Source organism: Scophthalmus maximus, chromosome 9 (assembly GCF_022379125.1).
Source record: "Scophthalmus maximus strain ysfricsl-2021 chromosome 9, ASM2237912v1, whole genome shotgun sequence".
Classification (NCBI taxonomy): Eukaryota; Metazoa; Chordata; class Actinopteri; order Pleuronectiformes; family Scophthalmidae; genus Scophthalmus; species Scophthalmus maximus.
This window is the reverse complement of record NC_061523.1, coordinates 1,742,175-1,765,022: the sequence shown is the minus strand read 5'-3', so window position 1 is coordinate 1,765,022 and position 22,848 is coordinate 1,742,175. Positions and strand designations below refer to the sequence as shown.

Genomic DNA, 22,848 nt, shown 5'->3' with positions numbered 1-22,848 from the left:
TATCATATTATAACTTTCATACATACTTTTCTTACACACAGTTCTTTTTCTGTGATACAGGTGAGGTCATTTTATTAAACCCTTTTAATCTGATTCAAAGCATATGAAAGAAGAAATTTTCAGTTTATAATCTAATCTGTGCATTGTTTCTTTTATACTAGCAGGAGTGTGATCATTAAATTTAAACATTTGGCGCATGAAGTCCCTCTCATCTGTTTACCCACTGCAGGGAAAACAGACATGGTCCAACACTGACACCTGGTGAAATTGTACACACATTACATGTAATAATTTTCTATCATCATCATCATTATTATTATTAATATACATCTGTATGTAAAACTTGAATTGTTCACTTTCCTCCTCCTCTTTCTCTCAATTGGGCCTTCTGTATATAATATCATGACAACTGTCCACACCTTCTATGCACAGTGACCTAAGATAACTCCTGTTATGATTTGGGGCTGTAATAAAAGTGACTTGAGTGAAGTGCACATACACATCACATACTGCTTCTGTTAATAAAAGTGAGGGGTTTTTTGAAGCACAACATCAAGTTACTCAACTTTATCTTCTCCCGAGCGTTGTCAAACAAACTATATGCTTGTGACCCCAATATCCTCAAGAGGTGGTTTATGCACAAAGGATATGGATTCAAACTAAATCACCAAGGTGCATATGTTGCAATAATCCTGCGGTGCTGTAAATTGACCTCCTGCAACTGATGCTGATTGCTGATCTGCTCTAATCACCGTAGTTTTCAAGTGGGGACAAAGAAAATCATAAAGCTAATCAATCAATTACCACACACACACACACACACACACACACACACACACAATCATAAAGCTAATCAATCAATTAAAACACACACACGACAAATTTGCAATGAGGAAACACTAGGGCAGAGTTTAACAAAAGGCTCAAATTCAAAATATCAAATAAAAGGAAAGGTGAACTGAGTAGAAAATGAGGATAAAATAATAAAATCTGAGATAATAGTTGTATTACGGTTAGGGCTGCAACTTCTTATTAGATTTTCATAATCGATTAATCTGTCGATTATTTTCTTGATTAATTGATTAGTTGTTTGGTCCATAAAATGCTGATCCTGTTTCCCAAAACCCCGACATTTTTTTGTCCACACACCAAAGATCCAACCAGAAAATATTCCAATTTAAAAACTGAAATCATAGAATTAAGCCTTTTTTTCATAAAAAAACTACTTGAACAGATTAATCGATTATCAAAATAGTTGGCAAAATTAATTTAGTAATCGATTAACTGTTGCAGCTCTTATTACAGCGAATAACAGGAATAGTAGTGGTAAAAAGCAAAAAAATTCTGAACATAATAATAATAAAATAACAAATAAAAAATAAGATTCAATTAATTTAAATAGCATGCTATATTAAATAGTAAACCGGGCTAAAATATGAATTTATGGCCAAATAAATAAATTTATTTTAATTTAAATCTAGACTTAAAAAGGTAGGTCTTGGGTTTGCTTTTAAAAATGTCAACAGTGCTGCCCAGGTCCTCGGGAAGAGCGCACATCCGCCGAGGGCCAACAGTTGCCTTCATCGATCAAGCCGCACCAGATAGCGCACACTCACAGATATATCAGTCCCCTAAATAGGCCTGGTCATTGGGATCCTATTCACTGGAACACTAGTGACAATAAGCAAAGATAAATAAGGTATCAACATTTCCCTGGATTTGTCCTGATCCGAGAGAACGCAACCTGCCTGGTGGAGGTAATCAGACATATGTAGCGGACTAATGTCGAGGAGTGTGCGCAATTTGCGGCTTGATTGAATCGACGGTCGGGGCTTGGTGGAGGTATGCGTTCCACAGAGCGCCATTCTCTCTCTCTCTCTCTCTCTCTCTCTTCTCCAGTCTTTCGGTACCAACTCTTTCCCGGACGGTTTGGTTTTGAACTGAAAGCGCGTCAAATCACACGAGGCTGTGGGCTGGCACAGGGCGGCCCGTGAGGAGCGAGGGTCGCGACCGCGCTGTCACATGACGGACAGAGAGGCGCCAGGGAACACGGCTGTGGTGGAGCTGGAGGTGATGGAGGCCCAGAAGAGCCAGGTAACTTGCTCACGTCGCGACGGTGACAGGAGCCTGCTGCGGCTCGTTGGCCCGACAGCAGCGGTGACCTGGGTTTGTTGCAAACGCTATCGAGGCCGTTTGCCAACGCGCGCGGGCGCGCGGCTGGCGACGTTGGCTGAAAAGTCCTCGTGGGGACTTGTTGCTGTGCGAGGCTACTTCGCGCGTCGTGTGCTCTTCTACACTGTTTGTGTCGCCGTCACTCGAGCGCGTCGGGCCCACCTGTGCCTCATTACGTTAATTAGGCTCCCGCCATGTTCCACGAGTTCGGCGTCGTCAGGAGAGACTGAGGAGAGACTGAGGAGAGACTGATGAGAGACTGATGAGAGACTCATGAGAGACTGATGAGAGACTGAGGAGAGACTGAGGAGAGACTGATGAGAGACTGATGAGAGACTCATGAGAGACTGATGAGAGACTGATGAGAGACTCATGAGAGACTCATGAGAGACTGAGGAGAGACTCATGAGAGACTCATGAGAGACTCATGAGAGACTGATGAGAGACTGATGAGAGACTCATGAGAGACTGATGAGAGACTGAGGAGAGACTGATGAGAGACTCAGGAGAGACTGATGAGAGACTCATGAGAGACTGAGGAGAGACTGAGGAGAGACTGATGAGAGACTGAGGAGAGACTCAGGAGAGACTGATGAGAGACTGAGGAGAGACTGAGGAGAGACTGAGGAGAGACTGAGGAGAGACTGATGAGAGACTGAGGAGAGACTCAGGAGAGACTGATGAGAGACTGATGAGAGACTGAGGAGAGACTGATGAGAGACTGAGGAGAGACTCATGAGAGACTGATGAGAGACTGAGGAGAGACTCAGGAGAGACTGATGAGAGACTGAGGAGAGACTGATGAGAGACTGATGAGAGACTCAAGAGAGACTGATGAGAGACTCAGGAGAGACTCAGGAGAGACTGATGAGAGACTGATGAGAGACTGATGAGAGACTGAGGAGAGACTGATGAGAGACTCAAGAGAGACTGATGAGAGACTCAGGAGAGACTGATGAGAGACTCAGGAGAGACTGATGAGAGACTGATGAGAGACTCAGGAGAGACTGATGAGAGACTCATGAGAGACTGATGAGAGACTGATGAGAGACTCATGAGAGACTGATGAGAGACTCAGGAGAGACCGATGAGAGACTCATGAGAGACTGATGAGAGACTGAGGAGAGACTGATGAGAGACTCATGAGAGACTGATGAGAGACTCATGAGAGACTCAGGAGAGACTGATGAGAGACTGATGAGAGACTCATGAGAGACTGATGAGAGACTCATGAGAGACTCAGGAGAGACTCATGAGAGACTGATGAGAGACTCATGAGAGACTCAGGAGAGACTGATGAGAGACTGATGAGAGACTCATGAGAGACTGATGAGAGACTCATGAGAGACTCAGGAGAGACTGATGAGAGACTGATGAGAGACTCATGAGAGACTCAGGAGAGACTCATGAGAGACTGATGAGAGACTCATGAGAGACTGATGAGAGACTCAGGAGAGACGGATGAGAGACTGATGAGAGACTCAGGAGAGACGGACATGTCCGCAGGACACCTGTTGACGGCCTCTCCGTGCTCCCAGGTAGCTATGTATGCCTCAGCATTTCACTAATCGTGGGTTTCGTGAAAGGTTTTATTGGTTCGAATAGTTTCGTTGTCTCACAACGGCAATTACTGCAAACTAATGGCTGTTTGGTTGGAATTATATGGGGAGAAAATAGTCTCTAAAAAAGAGGTCACAAATGTGCATCACATGATGTACAAGCAAAAGACAACACACGCGTAAAGTGATTTGTACTTTGGGTTCTCACAAACGCGTGTTGAAATCCACACGCAAACACAAAGCAATGCGTGCACATGTAAAAACAGGTACAAATGCACACATCACAAACTGGTAAAACATTCAAATTTTACGTTCATATTTTTTACTTCAACTTTACAGATGTAATAAATAAAATGTGTATATGAAAATCTAAAATAGATAAAGATATAGAAAATATAAATAAATGGAGGAAATAAACTTGATTGTTTTAATGTAGCAAATGCACATTGTTTCTGTCTTGTTTATTCTGTATTATAAAACAAGTAGCTCAAATCAAGCGATCTGATAGGTTCATAGCCGTGGTATATTGAGCGTATACCACGGCTATGACGTCAAATCAGTTTGCACAGGTCCGTATCACTCTGCGACTGCAGAAGCAACGACGTAAGTAGACGTAAGTAGACGTAAGTAGCGCTATGGAGTAGCAACAACTTGAGGAAACTTACAAAAGCACACGGTCAGCTTGAATGGCGATTCTCCTGCGAACTTAAATTTCTGGTGAACCCAGCTACCATCTTGTAGCCTTCTTCCTCAGGAACGCTTCAGATGTGTTGCATATAACCACCGTGCACTGTGCAGGCAGCCAGGAGGGACTACTTTTTTGTATCCATTAAGAAAATGCTTTTTTGACGAAATTAAAAAATTAAATTGTAGTGTTTCTATTACTTTCGTTTCGCCAAACTTGTAACCCTTTTATAACACCTGATGATGACGGCCAACAGATATATCAGTCAGGCTGTATTTGACACAACAGCAGAAAATGGGCCATAGAGTCGACTCAGTGGTCATTTTTGTGCTGTAGTACAGTTGCCAGCAAATCTCTGACATGACGTGGTGGTGTGGTAGTTCCCGTTAAGTGATGGCTAAGGACTGTCCCACTGTTCAATTCAATTTTATTTGTATAACGCCATATCACAACATATATTGTCTCAAGGTACTTTACATAGTGAGGTCAATAATACAATATTACAGGGGAAACCCAACAAATCCCACAATGAGCAAAGCACTTGGTGACGGTGGAGAGAAAAAACTCCCTTTTAACAGGAAGAAATCTCTGACAGAACCAGACTCAGTTGTGGGCGGTCATCTGTCTCGACCGGTTGGGGTGAGGAGAGAAATGGGGAGGAGAGGAGAGGTGGGAGGAGAGACAGTAGGAGGAAGAGAGATAGAGAGGATAGTTGTACAACCGCTGCTTTATTCTCTACCGGACTGATACTTATAATTACAAAAAATTACAATCATGTTGTTGTTATTAGTGATAATAATAATAATAACAATAATAATGAAGGGTTTGGCTCCTGCAGCTCTGGGGTCAGAGATACACTAGGAGAGATAGAAAACACAAACAGGGTTAGTGACATGTAATGTAAACATATCGGGGGCAGAGAGAGAGAGATTTTGATTTTTTTAAAAACAACTTTTATTAAAATTTACCAGAGAACATCACGGTCCTCCACAAATGAATTGAAAAACAAAAGAGAGAGAGAGAGAGATGCTCATTATATAAGTTCCCCCAGCAGTCTAGGCCTATAGCAGCTTAATAAAGAAATGGTTTATTAAACACCTGAGCAGTTCTAACTATAAGCTTTATCAAAGAGGAAGGTTTTAAGTTTAACTTTAAATGTAGAGAGGGTATCTGCCTCCCTGACACAAACTGGGAGCTGGTTCCAGAGGAGAGGAGCCTGGTGGCTGAAGGCTCTGCCTCCCATTCTACTTTTACAGACTCTGGGAACCACAAGTAGTACTGCGTTTACAGAGCGAAGTGATCTATTGGGATAATATGAAACTAGGAGCTCTGTAAGATATGATGGAGCTTGATTATTAAGGGCTTTGTATGTTAGGAGCAGGATTTTGAATTCTATTCTGAATTTTACAGTAAGCCAATGCAGAGATTCTAACACTGGAGAAATATGATCTCTTTTTCTAGTTCCTGTCAGAACTCGTGCTGCTGCATTTTGGATTAACTGAAGTCTTTTCACAGACTTATTGGGGCATCCTAGCAGTAATGAATTACAGTAGTCCAGTCTAGAAGTGACAAATGCATGGACTAGTTTTTCAGCATCCTTTTGAGATAGGATGTTTGTAATGTTCTTGATATTGCGCAGGTGAAAGAAGGCTGTCCTAGAGACTTGTTTTATGTGAGTCAAAGGACATGTCCTGGTCAAAGGTAACTCCAAGGTTTCTCACAGTAGAGCTGGAGGCCAAGGTTATACCATCCAAGGTAACTATATGATCAGATAATGTTTCTCTGAGGTGTTTAGGGCCGAGTATAATGACCTCAGTTTTTTCAGGATTTAGAAGTAAAAAATTCATCCAGGCCTTTTATGTCTTTAAGGCTGCTGTCGGTAGGATTTGCAAAAATAACTTTTTTTCATATTTGCTGAAACTGTCGCTATATGCTGGTAGTAATATCTGAGACAGATCGTCAGTGACAGACTCTGGGTCATTCAGCTCCCCCTACTGCCTTTAATGCCCTTTGCCAGAATCCGCCGCGCCCAAGCAAAAATGTCCAATCACAGCCAGGGGGCGTGTCTCCGCTCTGTCAATCATCCGGGGATGAGCTGCGCAGCGCTGCAGTCCCGGTGCACAGCTTCACTCGCTCGGTCACGACTAAGCTCACGTCTTCACGAGGAGCTCGCAGCAGAAGCGGAGTTAGTTTGAAAACACCGCGGCAGAGAAACGCCAAGCATCGAAAAAACTGCCCGGCTCCTTTGCCAGAACCTGCATATACGACAAAGACCACAAGCAAAAACGAGCTGAAAAGAAGGAAAGGGATCGAGCAGATGTAAACATCGGAGCGGCTCCGCAGAAGCAACGACACCGACAGAGCTCACAAACGATGCGTTCTGCTTGACCGGTAATATTCTCTGTTTCATTTTTCTTTTATTTTCCATGTTATTGTCGCACTCTGTGACCGTGTGTTACTGTGCTGTTGTAGTCAGGCTGCTAGTTCTAATCAGGCTGCTAGTTGCTAGGTCCACAGTGCTACGGCTATTGGTTATTGGTGTTTGTAGCATAATAGCTGAAAATATGTTCGTGTCCAAGCTGTCTAATCTGTTTTGAGAGTTTTCCAGACGTGTGTGTCGTTGTGTGTGGTCTCGCGACCCCATGCTCCCCCGTCTGTGTCGGACTGTTAGCTTCACTATTTTATCACCAACGTAGCATCCCGTGCAATGCTAAATGCTAAGATGCGTGGTGAATTTGTGAGGAGGAATATTTTTTCCTGGATCAGTTTCACATACTGATGTGGCTTTTCTCCACAGATGCTGACTTTGCTGGGGGAACAGCTGAGGAAGGAATATTCAACACAACTATTGTATTTTATTCATGCAAAATAAAGCTTGACAATATTACATCATTGTACTCTGATAAATTTTTTATGCTTTTCTTTGAGCTACTGCATCGGTAGTACTGAACCAGTGAATCTATTTACCCAAAATTAATATATTTGTAATGCCTTGAATTGATTCAAAAAGTATATTGATAGTAGTAAGTAATTTTCACATTGTTGTATATTTATGCAATGAGAAACCAATCACTTTGAAAATACACTTTATTGCAAAGCAAACACAAAAGTTGAATAAATATTAACATAATAAATAAATGAAATGAAAAAAATATATTGCACAGCACAGTATTTACATATAGCACGGTCTGAAGCTAAACCAGTGGGATGAAACCTGTGCAAGCGGCAGGGACCAACTGGCTCATTACATGAAGATCAGCTGTGTCTTCCAGGTCCTCGGTTGTCGGGCCAACACGCCGACCTCTGCCCCGTCTCCCACCGCCGCTGCCCGGTGCTTCTCGTATGCGACTCCCTCTTCTCCTCGCTCGACTGCTCGTCGAAGCAGCCGTGTTCACTTCCTCATCAGAGTCCAGTGTACCAGTCTCAAAGCTCTAATAATGTTATCAAATATAGATAAAAGCGTTAGTCATCCTGCAAAGCAACAAATGATGCATGTGAAGATAAAGCTGTTCATTTACAGGCCCACCATGTAACACTGCAGTAGCTAACGTGCTAGCTAAAGCTAGGTACATAAACAAGCTGATATAAACTGATTTACGGTCGCCCACGTTCAAAAACACTGACGATGTAGTTTTGTGAGGCAACGATAACTAAGAAAATGTCTTATAGTCTATCAATGTGGACAGTAGTCCATGTTAGCTTCAGGTTAGCTTCTTACCGGTGGGAACGTCATGTTACGTACTTTGCCTGTCTTTGGTTGCCATGGTAGCGTGCACGGGCTAGGAGGGCTGGGAGGAGATGTGGAGGAGGAACCGAAGTGCAGCGGAGAGGGAGGGAGCAGGAGTTGTTGAGTTATGAATTTGGAGACTATGTCCACACTTCTCTCAATCTTACCGAAAGCAGCTTTAAGACAGTCCTGTAGTTTGTCTACCTGATTAGTTGCATCTGGCTTTATAGATAAATACAGCTGGGTATCATCAGCGTAGCAGTCGAAATTGATGTTGTGTTTTCTTATAATATTGCCTAAAGGAAGCATATATAAAGTGAAACGTATCGGTCCCAGCACAGAACCTTGTGGTACTCCATGTCTCACTTTTGTATGAATGGAAGATTTGTTGTTAACGTTAAAAAACTGTTAATCTATCAGATAAGTAGGACTTAAAACATTCTAGTGCTGTACCTTTAATCCCCCAAAAAAGCCTCCGAAGATTTTTTCAGAAACACGGAAAGGGCTAGAATATGGGTGAAGTGTTGTCGTGCTACAGTTCCTCCTCCGTGTTTCCAGGTTGACACACTCCTGCCTGTCACATCACAGCTCACGCTTCAGGAGATGGGTTCCATGCTGGTTCCCTGAACGCCTCCAGATATTTAAAATGCTAGATATCTGAAAAATGTCGGCGAGGCCGCGACGAGTCACTTTGATCGCGTCGTTGCTAGTTCTAATCCACACATAGCGATCGAGTGCCGATTTGCGTTGCCCGATTTCACTCTGATTTTCCTCTGATTTGCTGATGTAAAAAATAAAACAGACTGTGTTTAGACGAGCTTATGAACTACAGCTGAGTGCGCTGCTCTCATTAAAAATCAATCTATAGCTCTTCCAGCAGTCGATCTCTCTCTCTCTCTCTCTGCAATCAATTTAAACGAATAATCGAGCCAGATCACTCAAACAACGTGTCATTTCCTTAAATAATGTCAGTGTTTTAAATTAATGGATGTATTGGTCTTCAATTGATTAATTTTCCCACGATTTGAGTCATGCATATACCCACATGTTCCACTTGTTTTTATATAAAAGTCACTGGAAAATAATATGTTCTGTCAGCATTTAAAGGGGCACTAAGCAGTTTTAAAACAATACACGTAAAAATTAGCGAATATTTCCACACTGTTCGTTCTGTGTGCACCCTGGCTCTGTAAATTGAAAACAAAAAAATGGTGTGGAGCACACCTCACAACACTACGTGTGCATCTCTTAACTCCTCGACACCTAGCAGATATCGCTACTACTCAGGGGTTTTGGCCTAGTGGTTAACGCGTCGCTCTTCCATACCCAAGGCTGCGCGGTTTTCGGCCCAGCCAGTTCAGTAAAATCATCAACAACTAAAAAGTTCACTTACTGCCCCATTAAATGTTTTAGCATAAAGGCCAGCAAACAGCGTTTGCTTCTGTAATTAAAAGGCCCACACAGAATTGAAATCCTGGCGCCGTGCATTACATGGACATCATGGCAGAGCCAGCGAAGGAAAAGAGAAAGTGGCCGAGTAATAAACCGGACAAGAGTCGATATGGGACTGGCTTTGGCGAGAGCTAAACGAGGCGAAAGGAAGCAGGACGGATGACCACCTTATTGCAATTGGACTAGTGACTACAATACGATAGTAAAATATCTATGCCAGTATTATTAGTTAAAGAATCGAACCTAGGCTGTAAACTCATTTGTGTCGAACCTAGGCTGTAAACTCATTTCTGTCGTCTGTCTCAGACATTTGTATTTTGTCGCAGACGCCCAAACTAATTTACCTGGGTCCAGTTTCAGGCCAAAATTGCAAAGCCAAAATACTTTTACATTTCAGGAAAATGAGCCTTGGAAGTTCAAAATCGTACAAATCTTAGAGCGCATGCATGACATTGCACTGTACAATTATGTGCCTATATCATTGTCAGCATTTTATTCCATTAAACTCTTACTACACATTCAAATACTTAACAAACAAACAGTAAATGGGTTGAAAATGTAAGTGGTGACCTCAGAGTAGAACTATGCAAGAAATGATATAAGGACCTATGTCAGAAAAAGACAATTGAAAATAAAACATATTAAAATAACAGATCCGTTCTTTGACTTGGACCAGCAGAAGAAGCATGTACTTTCACTTAATGCCTCGACAGATCGCTTGTGTTACCACCTATACTTGCAAAACATTTGTTACACGTCTCTATGTGCTGCTGACTAGGGATGTCAAGATACCAAAAATATAGTACTCGGTACCGATACCACCAAAAGTACACTACTACTACTACTACTAGTACTTGATATGCTACCATTTGTGTAGATACCAGAATCAAACAAGAATAGCATCACTTTTCATGGCTTCTTGAACTTTTTCTTTACCAGTTCAAGGTTTCTGGAAAGGAAAACCAACATATCAATATTATCTTGGGTCAGTCTTGAATATCTTGGACTGGCAATAATCCCTGAAGTACTGAATACTCTCTCAGAAGCACAGCTTAAGGCAACAAGGCAGAGATAACTTTTGGCAAACTCTGATAGCAGAGGTAATGTGCTCCCATTGGTTTTCCATCAGGAGAGTGGATCCTCCGCAGCACAGAGTTCTGGCATTTTGCTGTATACCAGAAACTCTCCATTTAAACGGTCACTTGTGGAAGTGTTTGAGCTGCTGTGGAATCAGTGCTTTTCTTTTTCCCCCTGGATACGCGAAGATGCATTTGAGATGTTTAAAATCAGTCTGGCACTTTTTAGAAGGCCCTGTCTCGGCTTGAGACCTCTGCTCCTCTTGCCACACGGGCTCCACCTCTATCATCAGCATCAACCCTTATTTGGTCCAGAAGCCTTTCTTTCACATCAGGCTCAAGTGCAACAAAGCTGTCTTTAAATCGAGGGTCCAGGTAGATGGCAGTGTTCAAAATCAGCTGTTACTGCATCATCATTGCCCTGCCTGATATTTTCTTTGATTAAACCTTTCATTTCCCCACCAAGTAGAAAATCACTGTCTTCATCTTCGAGACAAGACAGTGTCCTTCACATCAGTGGTAAGACAGGAGACTGTTGTATTTCTCAAAGGACTTCTCTGAATGTCTCTAAAATGGCAATGTTTGTATCTTTAGGCATCAGGTGCCATTTCTTTCTGTCCCCAGCTTGCTGCTGCTCCAAAAACCTTACGAAGAATTCCAGCGGGTGGGTTCATCATGTTTGAGTTAATGTTCTGGGAGTGAGAGGTCTGTCTGTTTTTTGGTGATGTTGGCGTACAAGCTTTGGTGATCTAGTGAATGCAGATACCCTGTCAGTGGTAACTGCTTTATTTACAGCAAGGTGTAACTTGTGACGTGTGAGGATCTTTGAAGGCCTTTTGGTTATTGGACGCATTGTCTGTTGTGATGCCTTCAAACTCTCCCCTGTGTGCTCAATGTTCAGGCTGCTACAGCTACAAGCACCAGGAGTGCATCTCCCAGGACTTGGTTATGTACTGCATGGTAATGGACATGAATGTGTCTGCAGCTCTGCTTGTCCACAGATCTGTTCTGTATGCATAAATAGTTTTTTTTCTTTTTGATACTGGTCTCTGGTTTCAGTGTAGATATTGGGGATCTCTGTATACATGAAATAATGTCTGCTTGGTAACTGATATCTGGGGTTGAGCTGCTGAAGCATTTCCTGGAATCCGTGGTGGAAGTGCTGCTCCCTTGCTCTTGATCAGCAGCTGTAGCAGGTCAATGTGGCAGTGATGTGGTTTCTGCCAGGTTTACTGCTACCTCTACAGTGGACCTGATGGTGTCATCCTCATTTTGGTAGAAGTTACCCTTGAAAAGGGGATCAATGAAGCAGGCGATGTCAATCACCCTCTTGGAATTCTCAGCGGTGTAACAGGTTTGCAGATCATCCCTCATTATTTTTTTCATTTGCTTTGTTATGGCATCATCTTTTTCTCATCCAGTAGGTCAGATGTGATGTGTTCCATAGCAGGCTTCCAAGATGACAGTGTGGCCTTTTGTTCAGAACCCAGTAGATCTGTGAAGTCGTTCAGAGGCCTCAGAAGTTGGCAGACTGTCTCTGAAGTGTGTAGGTCACTGTCTTTATGCATTAGATGCCATATTTTTCAGGAATATTCAGAGTTGCCTGCTTCTTCCTCAATTCTCTCTTTTTTTCCAGCTGCGAGAGAATCCCTGTTCAAGGTGCCTGCATGCTCATACAGATGAGTCGACTCTTTGAATTGTAAGCACCTTGGCTATGGTCAGCCAAGCTAAAGTCTTCATGTTGGTTGCATTGTCCGCTGTGATGCTGGACAAACTTTCCTTTTTGATGTTCCACTCCTGGAGCATGTTCTCAAAAAATTCTGTGATATTTGCAGCTGTGTGGTCCACTGGGGGGAAAAAACAGTTTTGAGGCACAACGATTTCAGTTCCCAATCTGGAGGGGAAATGCACTTTGAAGCTGATGTATGGTTCCCCACTACCACCGCTGCTGGTCCACAGATCAGTAGTTGCAGAAAACCACTCCCCTTCTGCCACTTCTTTCTGCGCATGGGCCCCGACCTCTGTGTACATCTTTGGGATTGCATTCTATGAAAAAAAATTTCTTGACGGCACTTTTGAAGGAGCACCGTCGTCCTCGTCAGTTTCAGACACCCAGCTTGAAGGACATCATGTCTTTGGCAATGAATTACACCACAGCATTGTTTAGGTCTTTGAAATGATCTGATGTTTTTGCGGGTATAGGCATGTATTTTGTTTATCTAATGTTTGCTGAATTGTGGGCTGATCTCAAAGTCAAGTCAAAGTCAGCTTTATTGTCAATTTCTTCACGTGCCAAACATAAAAAGGAATCAAAATTACGTTCCTCCCTATCCCACGGTGAAGACGAGACAATCTGCAGGTTTTGAAGTGGATGCTCCTCTGCTGCTAGTGCTGCTGATACTGATAAAGAAGAAAAATAAAGACATGTTAATGTAACCTACATCTGTAATGACAGTTTGAAAATGTGTGTGCTTTGGTTATATTACTATTCTTACTGGATCAAACATAAATCTAAACATTTGATTTCATCTAATTGATTTATGTAAAAACAAATATAATAATGATAATAATAATAATATCAAATAAATGCTCATCTTTTGTAAAATGGGGTGGACACATTGATTTTGTTATTTCAATGTTGATGCACACATTCACATGTTAACTCTCTCTCGCTGCATAGCCACGGTTTGTGCCTCTAATGAAAATCATAAGTCACAGCTAACCATTGAATTTTGTTAGAATAGATTTAAAGCAAAACAGTCAACAGGCTTTTAAAAAAAAAACTAAAAAAAACTTTACCTTGAATTTGGCACAGAGCGATTGGTGGTGTTCACGTAGATGCCTAATCATGTTCGATGTATTGCCTCCTCTTGCAGCCACTCTTCGCCAGCACGTTGCATGTTGGGTGTCCTTCATTTCTTTGGCCGTCTGCATTTCTTTGGTAACCGAAAAATTGCCATACCACAGATTTCGTCTTTTTCAAAGGGGGGGTTCAGGGAATTCATCTCCTTCAGCCATGATACACAAGTTTGTATACAAGGCTCACTGCACCACGTTGCGATCTCCTCCTCTAATCTACGCACTGCCTGATCATGCTCTGTGAATGAGCTCTCTGTGTGCCCAGTGGCCATTTGTCTGTACTCATGATGCGCCACATTCATCAAATGCTTCTAACATCAGTAGTGTGTAAATGACCTGCTTTAACTTGATGAATTTCTTCCTGTGGATCTTTGAGTGAACGTGCACAGGGATTCCATAAGGCCCCAATAAAACTATATAAGGCTACACTTCCTGCCCTATGTCAGAAAGTGTTCATTCATGAAAATGACATCAAAGAGTCAAAAGAAGAAGTTTAAGGGGTTGGGAGATTAAGGTTTTTTGTTTTCAGACAGCCAGAAAGGAAAGTCTTTGATTTTTAGCAGCAGTGGATTTAAGGGGCTGACTAAAGCAGAGTTGTTCATTCTGTGTCACCTTTGGGTTGCACTGTCACTGAAATAAAGAAGGAAGGGCTCAGTATGAAAATGGCTTAAAGAATTGCAATATTACACAATATGCAGCTAAAATAATTTGACATGCTTTCTCTGGCATGTTGAGCAGGTTGGCATCAGCTGTGTCAAGGCACATCCACCTGACCTTCATAACACTACAGCATACATGCACATACAGTATGATACTCATTGTCCAAGTACTCCTGTTTTGTCTGTGGGTTGAATGGAGATGTCAGGACATGCCTGGGAGCCTGAGCATAATCAGTCATGTAAAGAAAGTAGTGAACTTTAGTTAAATGATCTGAAAATTGCTTAATGGCAGCAAATTAGTGAAGCCAGTCATCTCCATACAAGCTTTGCTCAAGACACATGCCAGCTGCACCATTTTGCAGTACAAAGTAGTTGAGCGCTCCCCTGGCCATCGCTCAATGACATTTAGCAGGTACATGAATAATCTTATAATTTGACTTAGATTAACAAAATAAAGTTTACATAATTATGTGTATGATATTTTTTTCCAAAATTTAGGAACTTAATTTTCCCGTAGGGGAAAAAGCAGTTGTAAAATTAAGCAATTGTAAAATGACTGGAGTATTGACTAGTTAACCTGCAGCCGTCGTAGCTTCCGAAGAAAGTACAGGTGTTGTTGACATTTCTTGAAGATGCGGTCGGTGTTACTTTTAAACATAACAAAGAAATAATTACTTGAAGAAAAACTTGATTTGAATATCATACTAATGTGATTCCTATGACAGTTCATTCATTGATTTTTGCATGAGGCCCATTGATTAAAATGTTTTATAACCCAGCTCCAGTTACATTCATCTACTGAAGTGTACCTTATTCAAACTAAAAGGACTAAATCAGCATGCACTGCTTTAATTCTGACTTTCTGTCCTGTTAGTTGGAAAGGTGCCGTCACTGAGGAATTGTTCCCAATTTGTTTTCTTGCAGGTGCTGAACCTTGAGCGGGTGAGGGCGCTGGACACCTGGCTGAAAATCACAAATACCAAACTGACTCAAGTAAATGGCCAGAGGAAGTATGGAGGACCACCAGAGGGTGAGAGAGGCTGCTGCTCAGCTCCAACACACACAGAGAAAATACAGCTGCAACTAAAGATTATGTTCGTGAATTGTTTAGTATCCTTCTTTCAAATATGTTTAATTTGAGCTTGTTGACAGAAATGTACATTAAAAACCTGTATATTTTAACAGATACACACACACACACACACACACACACACATATATCTCCAACATACATATGTACAATAGGTAGTTTGCAACATGCTCTTTTGATTTGAGAGCAGCAGTCACCAGTCGCACGTCAACAACATCTGCCGTCGCATAATGACGTAGTATAGTGAAAGTCGAAGAGATAGATAACCTGAGGAGCGCTGTCTGCTTTTCCTAAGTCCTATGAATCGTCTTTCACACCTTTCCTTGACCTCATGACGTTTTCCACTGAGGTCAAGGGATGGTAGACAGGAAAAGATGAAAGGAAGGACAATCCCAATCCACCCCATTTGATAGGTAAAATAAATGATCAGTTGACATACCCACTCTCCTCTCTCCATTCTGCTGTCAGTGTGGGACGGCCCCATTCCAGGAGCCCACTGTGAGGTCTTCATCAGCCAGATCCCACGGGATGCCTATGAGGACCTGCTGATCCCCGTGTTCAGCTCTGTGGGGCCTCTCTGGGAGTTTAGGCTCATGATGAACTTCAGCGGGCAGAACCGCGGCTTTGCATACGCCAAATACAGCTCATCGAGTGTGGCTGCTGAAGCAATCCGCCTGCTGCATGGCCACATCCTGGAGCCTGGCTCCCACATCAGCGTCCGCCACAGTATAGAGAAGAGGCACCTGTGTATTGGAGAGCTACCCGCTGCCACCAAGCAAGAGGACCTACTGAAGGTACAGTGGCACTGACTTACCTTTGTGATAGCTTGACTGGAACATGCGCTCATCAGCCTGTTAATAAAGTACACTGATCTTCAACTAATCCATCCTAACCCAGGCCTCAGGATTTCTGCCAACTTGTTAGAGTCAGAATGAAATTATTAGAATGGCACTCAGTAGAGCACATACATCTGCCAATAAATTCAATCAAGCCTTTCTTTAATTGTTTCTCAGCAGGATTATGCAAAAACTAGTGTACGGATTTGCACGAAACTTGATGGGACATGGGCCAAGAAAGAACCTTTGGCACTGATCTGGACTAAGGGGCTCTACTCAGTGCCATTCTAGTGTGAAGAAAACAATTGTCAGCGTCCAACTTGTAATTCAGAGTCAGAGATCTCATCTCTATCTCTCAGTTGGTGAAAAAGAACTACAGAGCTATAAACAAACTGTTGGTGGATCAATTCACAATCCAGTCAGCAACACTGACACAACTGCAGCGAAACTTTTTGTATCTGGTTCGTAGCACAAAAAACAAGAGTAAACATGTAATTTGACTTCGGTTTCCTATGCTCTCACAGTGTACTTGCACAATAGACTTTAGACAAACATAAACAAGGACGACAGAACTAAACAAACATACACATCAGCTACTATGGTCAGAAGTGTATATATTTATATGTATATATATATATATATATATGTGGTAGGAGGACATGACATGAATGTGTTTGTATACAATATACAGTGTTTACCTTGAGTAGGTTTTTAATAGAGCTGAACGATTTGGGAAAATGTAATTGCCATTTTTTTCCCCAATATTGTGACTGCAATTTAATATTTGATGAAAAAAAAAAAAGATTGTATCCTGTTTTTTTTCTTCTTTTAATATGACCATCAATATATTAGACACATTTAGAATTTAATTTAAATTCCCATAGGCTGGGCCTATTTGTTAGCATTAAATTAACAGATGCATGATTTAAAATAACATTTTTTATTGAACTGCTCATTACAGTAGTTTTTCTCAAACATGTATGTTTAACTTCCATCCTTGTACAAATGCAATAATTATGACAACTATAAAACAAACGAACAAAAAGTATAAACATATGGCATGCACTTTTTAAACACTGAAGAAAAAGTACTTAAAATTTAAAATTATATGTAGGACAATCTTACTGATCCCAAGTCAGTAACATTTCAAACAAATTGAAAAACAGAATTTGCTTCTACTTTGAAAAAACAAATAATAAAAAAAAACACTTTGAACATTATAATAAATGAACCTTGCTATCTCCAGTAAAGAACAGCAACACACACCTCACATACTAAAGTGCACAATGATTATGATACACTGCCACCCATAAAGCTCTTTAACTTTTGTTCTCAGTGGCTCACAGTTTTTTTTGCTAAGAAAACCAGCATATTGATTTTGCTGGCTTCAATGATGAGCTTGTGCAAGTCACGATATTCCCTTCTGTGCTAAAAAGACGCTCCGAGGGAGCACTTGTGGCAGGTACCAAAAGATACTTGCGGGCCATTATACACAGTCGTGGGTCTAACTGTTTAAAACTACAGTTATGCATTGTGCAGTGGATGTTGGATGATGTGTTACAGTTTATTGCACAGAGATTGTTCTGACACTTAAATTAAAAATAAATGCAGTCTCTTACGTGTTGTTGATGGTGATCTTTTGACTGCTCTGGACTACTCGTGTTGGAGAGAGTCGTTCCACTGCACATCACGCGACCTGGGGGATTCCACTGCACTTTTTGATTCCTTATTGAGGATATCTGTAAACACTTGTGAGTGTGGTTCTGGCTCTCAGCTGTACGAGAGAGGCGGAGCCGGCTCAGCGGGAGCAGTGCTAGGTGGGCGTGATTGGCACAGCCGTGGTGAGTCGGCTGACACGCTATCCGGAGCAGCCGGTGTTGGTCTTTTCTTGTTAGGTGTCCAGACCGTAGTCAGGAAGCACCGTGTCGATCCTACTCACCGACACGTCTTCTTTAAGTAAGGCACTGCAGCATTTATTAGATTGAGACACACTGGAACTGGATTCTTGCACTTCTGGATAATATTTGAATTCACTTGTGAATGAAGGTAATGTAATGATGACATTTTACCCGGTATTGTCTACAGCTTATGAGCAATGGTTTTAAAGGCCACTTAAAACAGTAATACTAAAAATAAACTTTTGACAACACTAAAAATGACAACAGTCCTTTGAGAACGTATCTTACTGCTTTGTGGGTAAACCTTGTGTAAAAGTGACTCTTTATAACTCATTTATTTGTGTAGATACTGCGTATGCTGGCGGAGGGGGTGGAGAGAGTGTCTCTGAAGGCTGGGCCTGGTATCGAGGGGATGTGTGCTATCGTAGCCTTCTCATCCCACCACACTGCTTCTATGGCCAAGAAGATGCTCGAGGAAGGTGAGCTGGTGCTGATGGCGCGACTCATTGTATTGCTGTGTGACACCTCTGGTCAAAATGTCTGTTACTGTGAATAGTTAAGTGAGATGAAGATTCCTGATCCCCGCAAGGCATGATGTTAAAGGTTCTTTTCAACATTTTAAACAAGGTTTATAATTAGGTGTTCTATTATGTATTATAGTGTATCATTTTTGTTTTGGCCAAGTGAGCGCAAATTTCAAAGCTTTTGAAATACTCCTCATCAAACCATGTTCCAACAATAGTCATTGGTTCCTCTAAGCAGCCACATAGTTCTCTGAAAATACAGGTAATGCCTCGGACACACTACGCGTATTTCAAAGTCGTAAGATCTCCGTGTCGTTAAGCTGTTCACAGTACATGACTCATCTGCGACGGGGGGTTCACACACTTCACGATCCTTCACCAGGAGGAATGTCTCCAAAGTACGTTTTGTCACGAAAAACAGACGCATGAAGTGACACGGAAAAATATGTGTTACACCGCGCTGAAACAGGAATTGTTTGTCACTTTCACGATGGCCGTCAGAAAGTAACTGGTGGTTTTCAATAGATTGCCGAATACTCTTACATTGAAAGGTCAGAAACAGGAAGTAGTTTGAGCAGATGCTCTTTGTTGTGTGGACCCAGAGAAATAACTTGATGTGTTACTGTGTGGTTCGGCATTAAAGCAGCTCCAGGTTAAGCTCATTATCTGTTGCAGTGAAAACGCACACCATATGTTGTGCTACAGTTGTACAGTTGCTTCCTCAGTTTGAAATGAAATGAACAATGTCCAATACCAGAACAATGGAGTTCAAGTTTAGGTTTGGCAGAGATCTAATCATTGGAAGACCATCAGGAACACTCCGCAGACTCTTTGCAGCATTTTAAAAGTCCTCAGGCAGTCTTGTATCTCATTTGACCAACAACTTCCACTTCTCCCTGTTCTCTTTGTGTCAAGCGTTCAAGAAGGAGTTTGCACTGAGCATCTCAGTCAAGTGGCAGTCAACAGTGAAGCTGAGTCAGGATGAGTTGCTTCCCCCAAAGAAACCTCTGAAGACCCACCTGGCATCTCCCCTGAAGCCGCCGCGCCACATCCTGAACTCTCCACAGCCCTCAGTCCCACCTCCCTGTCTGGCTTCTCGTCCAGTCAACCCCCCAGGTTTCAGCAGAGCAGTGGGAGGACCCACTGCCCCCCCGCACCCTCATCCTCCCTGCCACTCCGCCTCCACTTCCTCCTCCAAGGGGCATCTTGTGTCGGCACCGTCTCCAGTGATGCTCCTGCACAAGGCGTGTGAGGTGACGGGGGTCGGTCAGCCACACTATGACGTGCACTACATCTGCACCGGGCCGGACGGCTTCATCTACTTTACCTTCACAGTGTGTATCCCCGGGATAACCCTTCCCTTTAAAGGGCTGGTCTCCATCTTGCCAGGAGCCAATGCCACCACCATGCTGGAGGAAGGTCGGCAGGCTGCGGCGCAGCAGGTCCTGCACAGGGTTTACAACAGCCTGTCGTCCCAGTGAGCGGCTCATCAGATTACTACAGGCTCCTCCTGCAGCACTGTTAAACACCATGTTGGTTTTGTTGAGGTTTGTCGGTTTGTTGATTTCTGCATGTTTTTATTCGAGTAGCAGTAGAATTGCTTGTCTTGTTTAAAGTTCTGCCGTTTGTTTTATGCATGCTTTTCTATGTATTACTGTTGGATTGTTCCTCATTTTAATTAAATGAGATTTGAAAAGAAAATGTGGCGATGTTATTTTATATAGATGGAGTGTGATGAAAGATTAGTAACCCCACGGACTTGAGAAGGGGTTTCTCCAGATGAACTGTTGGAGCTGATCAATGTCACCAAAAGTATGATTTGAAACTATTATTGTTTGCAATATAATCAATATGACCTACAGCTTATATTGATCAGAAAATAATTCCCCATCCCCATATAGAGTGCATACAGAAAGTATTCAGACCCCCTTAAATTTTTCACCATTTGTTATGTTGCAGCCTTATGATAGAATCATTTAAATTCATTTTTGTCCTCATCAATCTACACCCAGCACCCCATAATGAGAGCCCAAACACAAAATTATACAAACTTTTGCAAACATAAGTATTCAGACACATCCGCTTATTAAACTCAGGTGCCGTCCATTTCTTTTGATCATCTTTGAGATGGTTCTACACCTTCATTGGAGCTCAGAGTCAGAGTTGTGGCAAGACACAGATCTGGGCAAGGCTAAAGAAAAAATTCTCCTGCAGTCAATGTTCCTTAGAGCACAGTGGCCTCCATAATCCTTAAATGGAAGAAGTTTCGGACAACCAGGACTCCTAGAGCTGGCTGTCCAGGGAGAACAGATGTAGATTGATGAGGAATGATTTTGACATAAGGCTGCAACATAACAAATTGTGAAAAATTGAAGGGGGTCTGAATACTTCCCGCATGCACTGTAAGTGACATGCAGAAGTCACAATGAAGTCATGCATAGTTCTTGAATCACAAAAATAATCAATGATCATTGTAGGAATGATGCATCATGACATCACTCTGAAGTCAGAATGTCATAGTATAGAAATCCATTCACTTTTGCAAACAGTAAGATTAGAGAGTTTATATAGAAACAGAATAGAATCACTCATCGTCATATGGTATAAATTATGTCATTCTGAAATAGCATTACAAAATGAAAATGTTAGCATTGTCTGATATTTGCTAGTATACACAGCATGTGCAGGGTGAGCATCATCCCTCTGATGCTCCTCTTAACAGAGTTTGAGGATTATTTATTGATGAGCATTTACAAAAAGTGGTTACGTGCAAAAAGTAGCGATCCCTGATCGGTAATGTGTAAATATCAGATGGAGGGGTCTTAAAATGGATGGTTTATGTTTAAGGCAGCTCCAGGGGAGTGGGTGTTGCACTAACATCACTGTTACACTGCAGCGCTTCAGGTTTCTATAGTGTCACTCGGTCAGGCACAGATGTCGATGGGATTTTGGATTTCTAAGTGTTGGGTTTCATTTACTTCCTTACAGTATGATCAACTTACAAATGCTTTGAAGCTTCCTTTAAGACTAGTTTTCCTTTTTTACATTTCACTGTTTACAGGAATCACTTAGAATCCTGTGTAGGTCAAATAGGGCATAATCTAGAAAATAAATCAATATCCTTCTTATCATCAGGGGCCTGTCCTATGAAGCAAGATATGTCGTTATCAATTTAACTTCAGGTTTAACTCTTATTAGGGTAAATCACTAGGTAACTCAACCTGCTCACTGGAAACCAGTCATTATTCTACAGGATCCTGACTGGGACAAAAGAGTTTAGAGTAACATGACAAATAATAAAGCGCGAGGAGTGGAATCATGTTGCTGCTCCAGACTTTTCATGTGTCCACTCTGTTTATTATAAGCTTGTTGGTTGGGAAGTTGTATCACACTAAATAACTACATAAGCAAATTAATATTAGAGCTTCATTTGAATTGATTGATTTGATTCCCGACAGAATTGATGCTTTTACTGTCTTATTATTTCATTGTAGCACAGAATAATATGAGGAGAGGGTGACTATCTAAAAGCTATAACTAATGAATACCTCCATGTCCACAATATACACATTGGCCACTTGTCACCAGTGAGCATTTATATTATAACTATTATAAAAATGTAGAACGAGGCTTGGACAGTACATACCTCCAGCAAGGTTAACACCCTATTTTGCAATGTTAAAAAGACAACCTATCCTGGATCTACTCCAAAATTGAGCAGTTTCTTCCTTGGGTCATGCCTCACCCCCACAACATTTGATGAAAAGTTGTAGTAGTTTGTACGTGATGCTGACCTGAAGAGACAAACACTGATGAAAACATAACCTCTTTGGCGAAGGTCATTGCTAAGTGGTTTTCAGGCAGAGGTCGAGCAGACGGTGACGTTCCATCCTTCTCTGCATGACTCCGTAAGTCAGGTCCTTGCTGTTGTGTGGTAGGAGTGTGGTACCCCGGCCATTGTTGGCTGGCAGACATTTTGTGTGACAAAATTTGAAATGATGGCCATTTCTAAAGGAACCCAGTCAGGTATTTAATTTTCATAGTCAATTTTTTGTGTTTTGACAATGTGACACTCATTCCATCTTAAAGAGTTGATGAAGTCACTTCACAATAAAGAGTGTCTGTACCAGGTTTGTAGCATTTCCATCTCTGCTTGGTTCGATACGATTAGATGCTAGTAAGAAATACATTTTTACGGACTTGGCCAAGCCTTGCAGTGGTCACATGGACAGCAACGGCCACAATAAATCCAAGCATGCCAACAACTTATTTGTCAACACAGCAATCCTGATTAAATATTATGCACAACAG

At 41.9% G+C, this 22,848-nt stretch overlaps 1 protein-coding gene across 1 annotated transcript; it reads left to right on the top strand.

Annotated features, from left to right (window-relative positions):
• The first annotated feature begins 1,590 nt into the window (after positions 1–1,590).
• On the top strand, positions 1,591–20,232 carry dnd1 (DND microRNA-mediated repression inhibitor 1). Its single transcript, XM_035650077.2, has 5 exons — positions 1,591–2,094; positions 15,114–15,219; positions 15,748–16,073; positions 18,360–18,492; positions 19,453–20,232. Exons 1-5 carry the CDS (start codon positions 2,023–2,025, stop codon positions 20,016–20,018), a joined length of 1,203 nt encoding a protein of 400 aa, XP_035505970.1. The 5' UTR covers positions 1,591–2,022; the 3' UTR covers positions 20,019–20,232.
• The last annotated feature ends 2,616 nt before the right edge of the window (positions 20,233–22,848 follow it).

Bases quoted from the DNA above. Each gene is read 5' to 3' on its own strand.
- dnd1 (XM_035650077.2), top strand. From the start codon at position 2,023: ATGACGGACAGAGAGGCGCCAGGGAACACGGCTGTGGTGGAGCTGGAG. The intron at 15,220-15,747 runs GTGAGAGAGGCT...TTCTGCTGTCAG, and splicing joins GTATGGAGGACCACCAGAGG to TGTGGGACGGCCCCATTCCA. The intron at 16,074-18,359 runs GTACAGTGGCAC...TTATTTGTGTAG, and splicing joins AGCAAGAGGACCTACTGAAG to ATACTGCGTATGCTGGCGGA.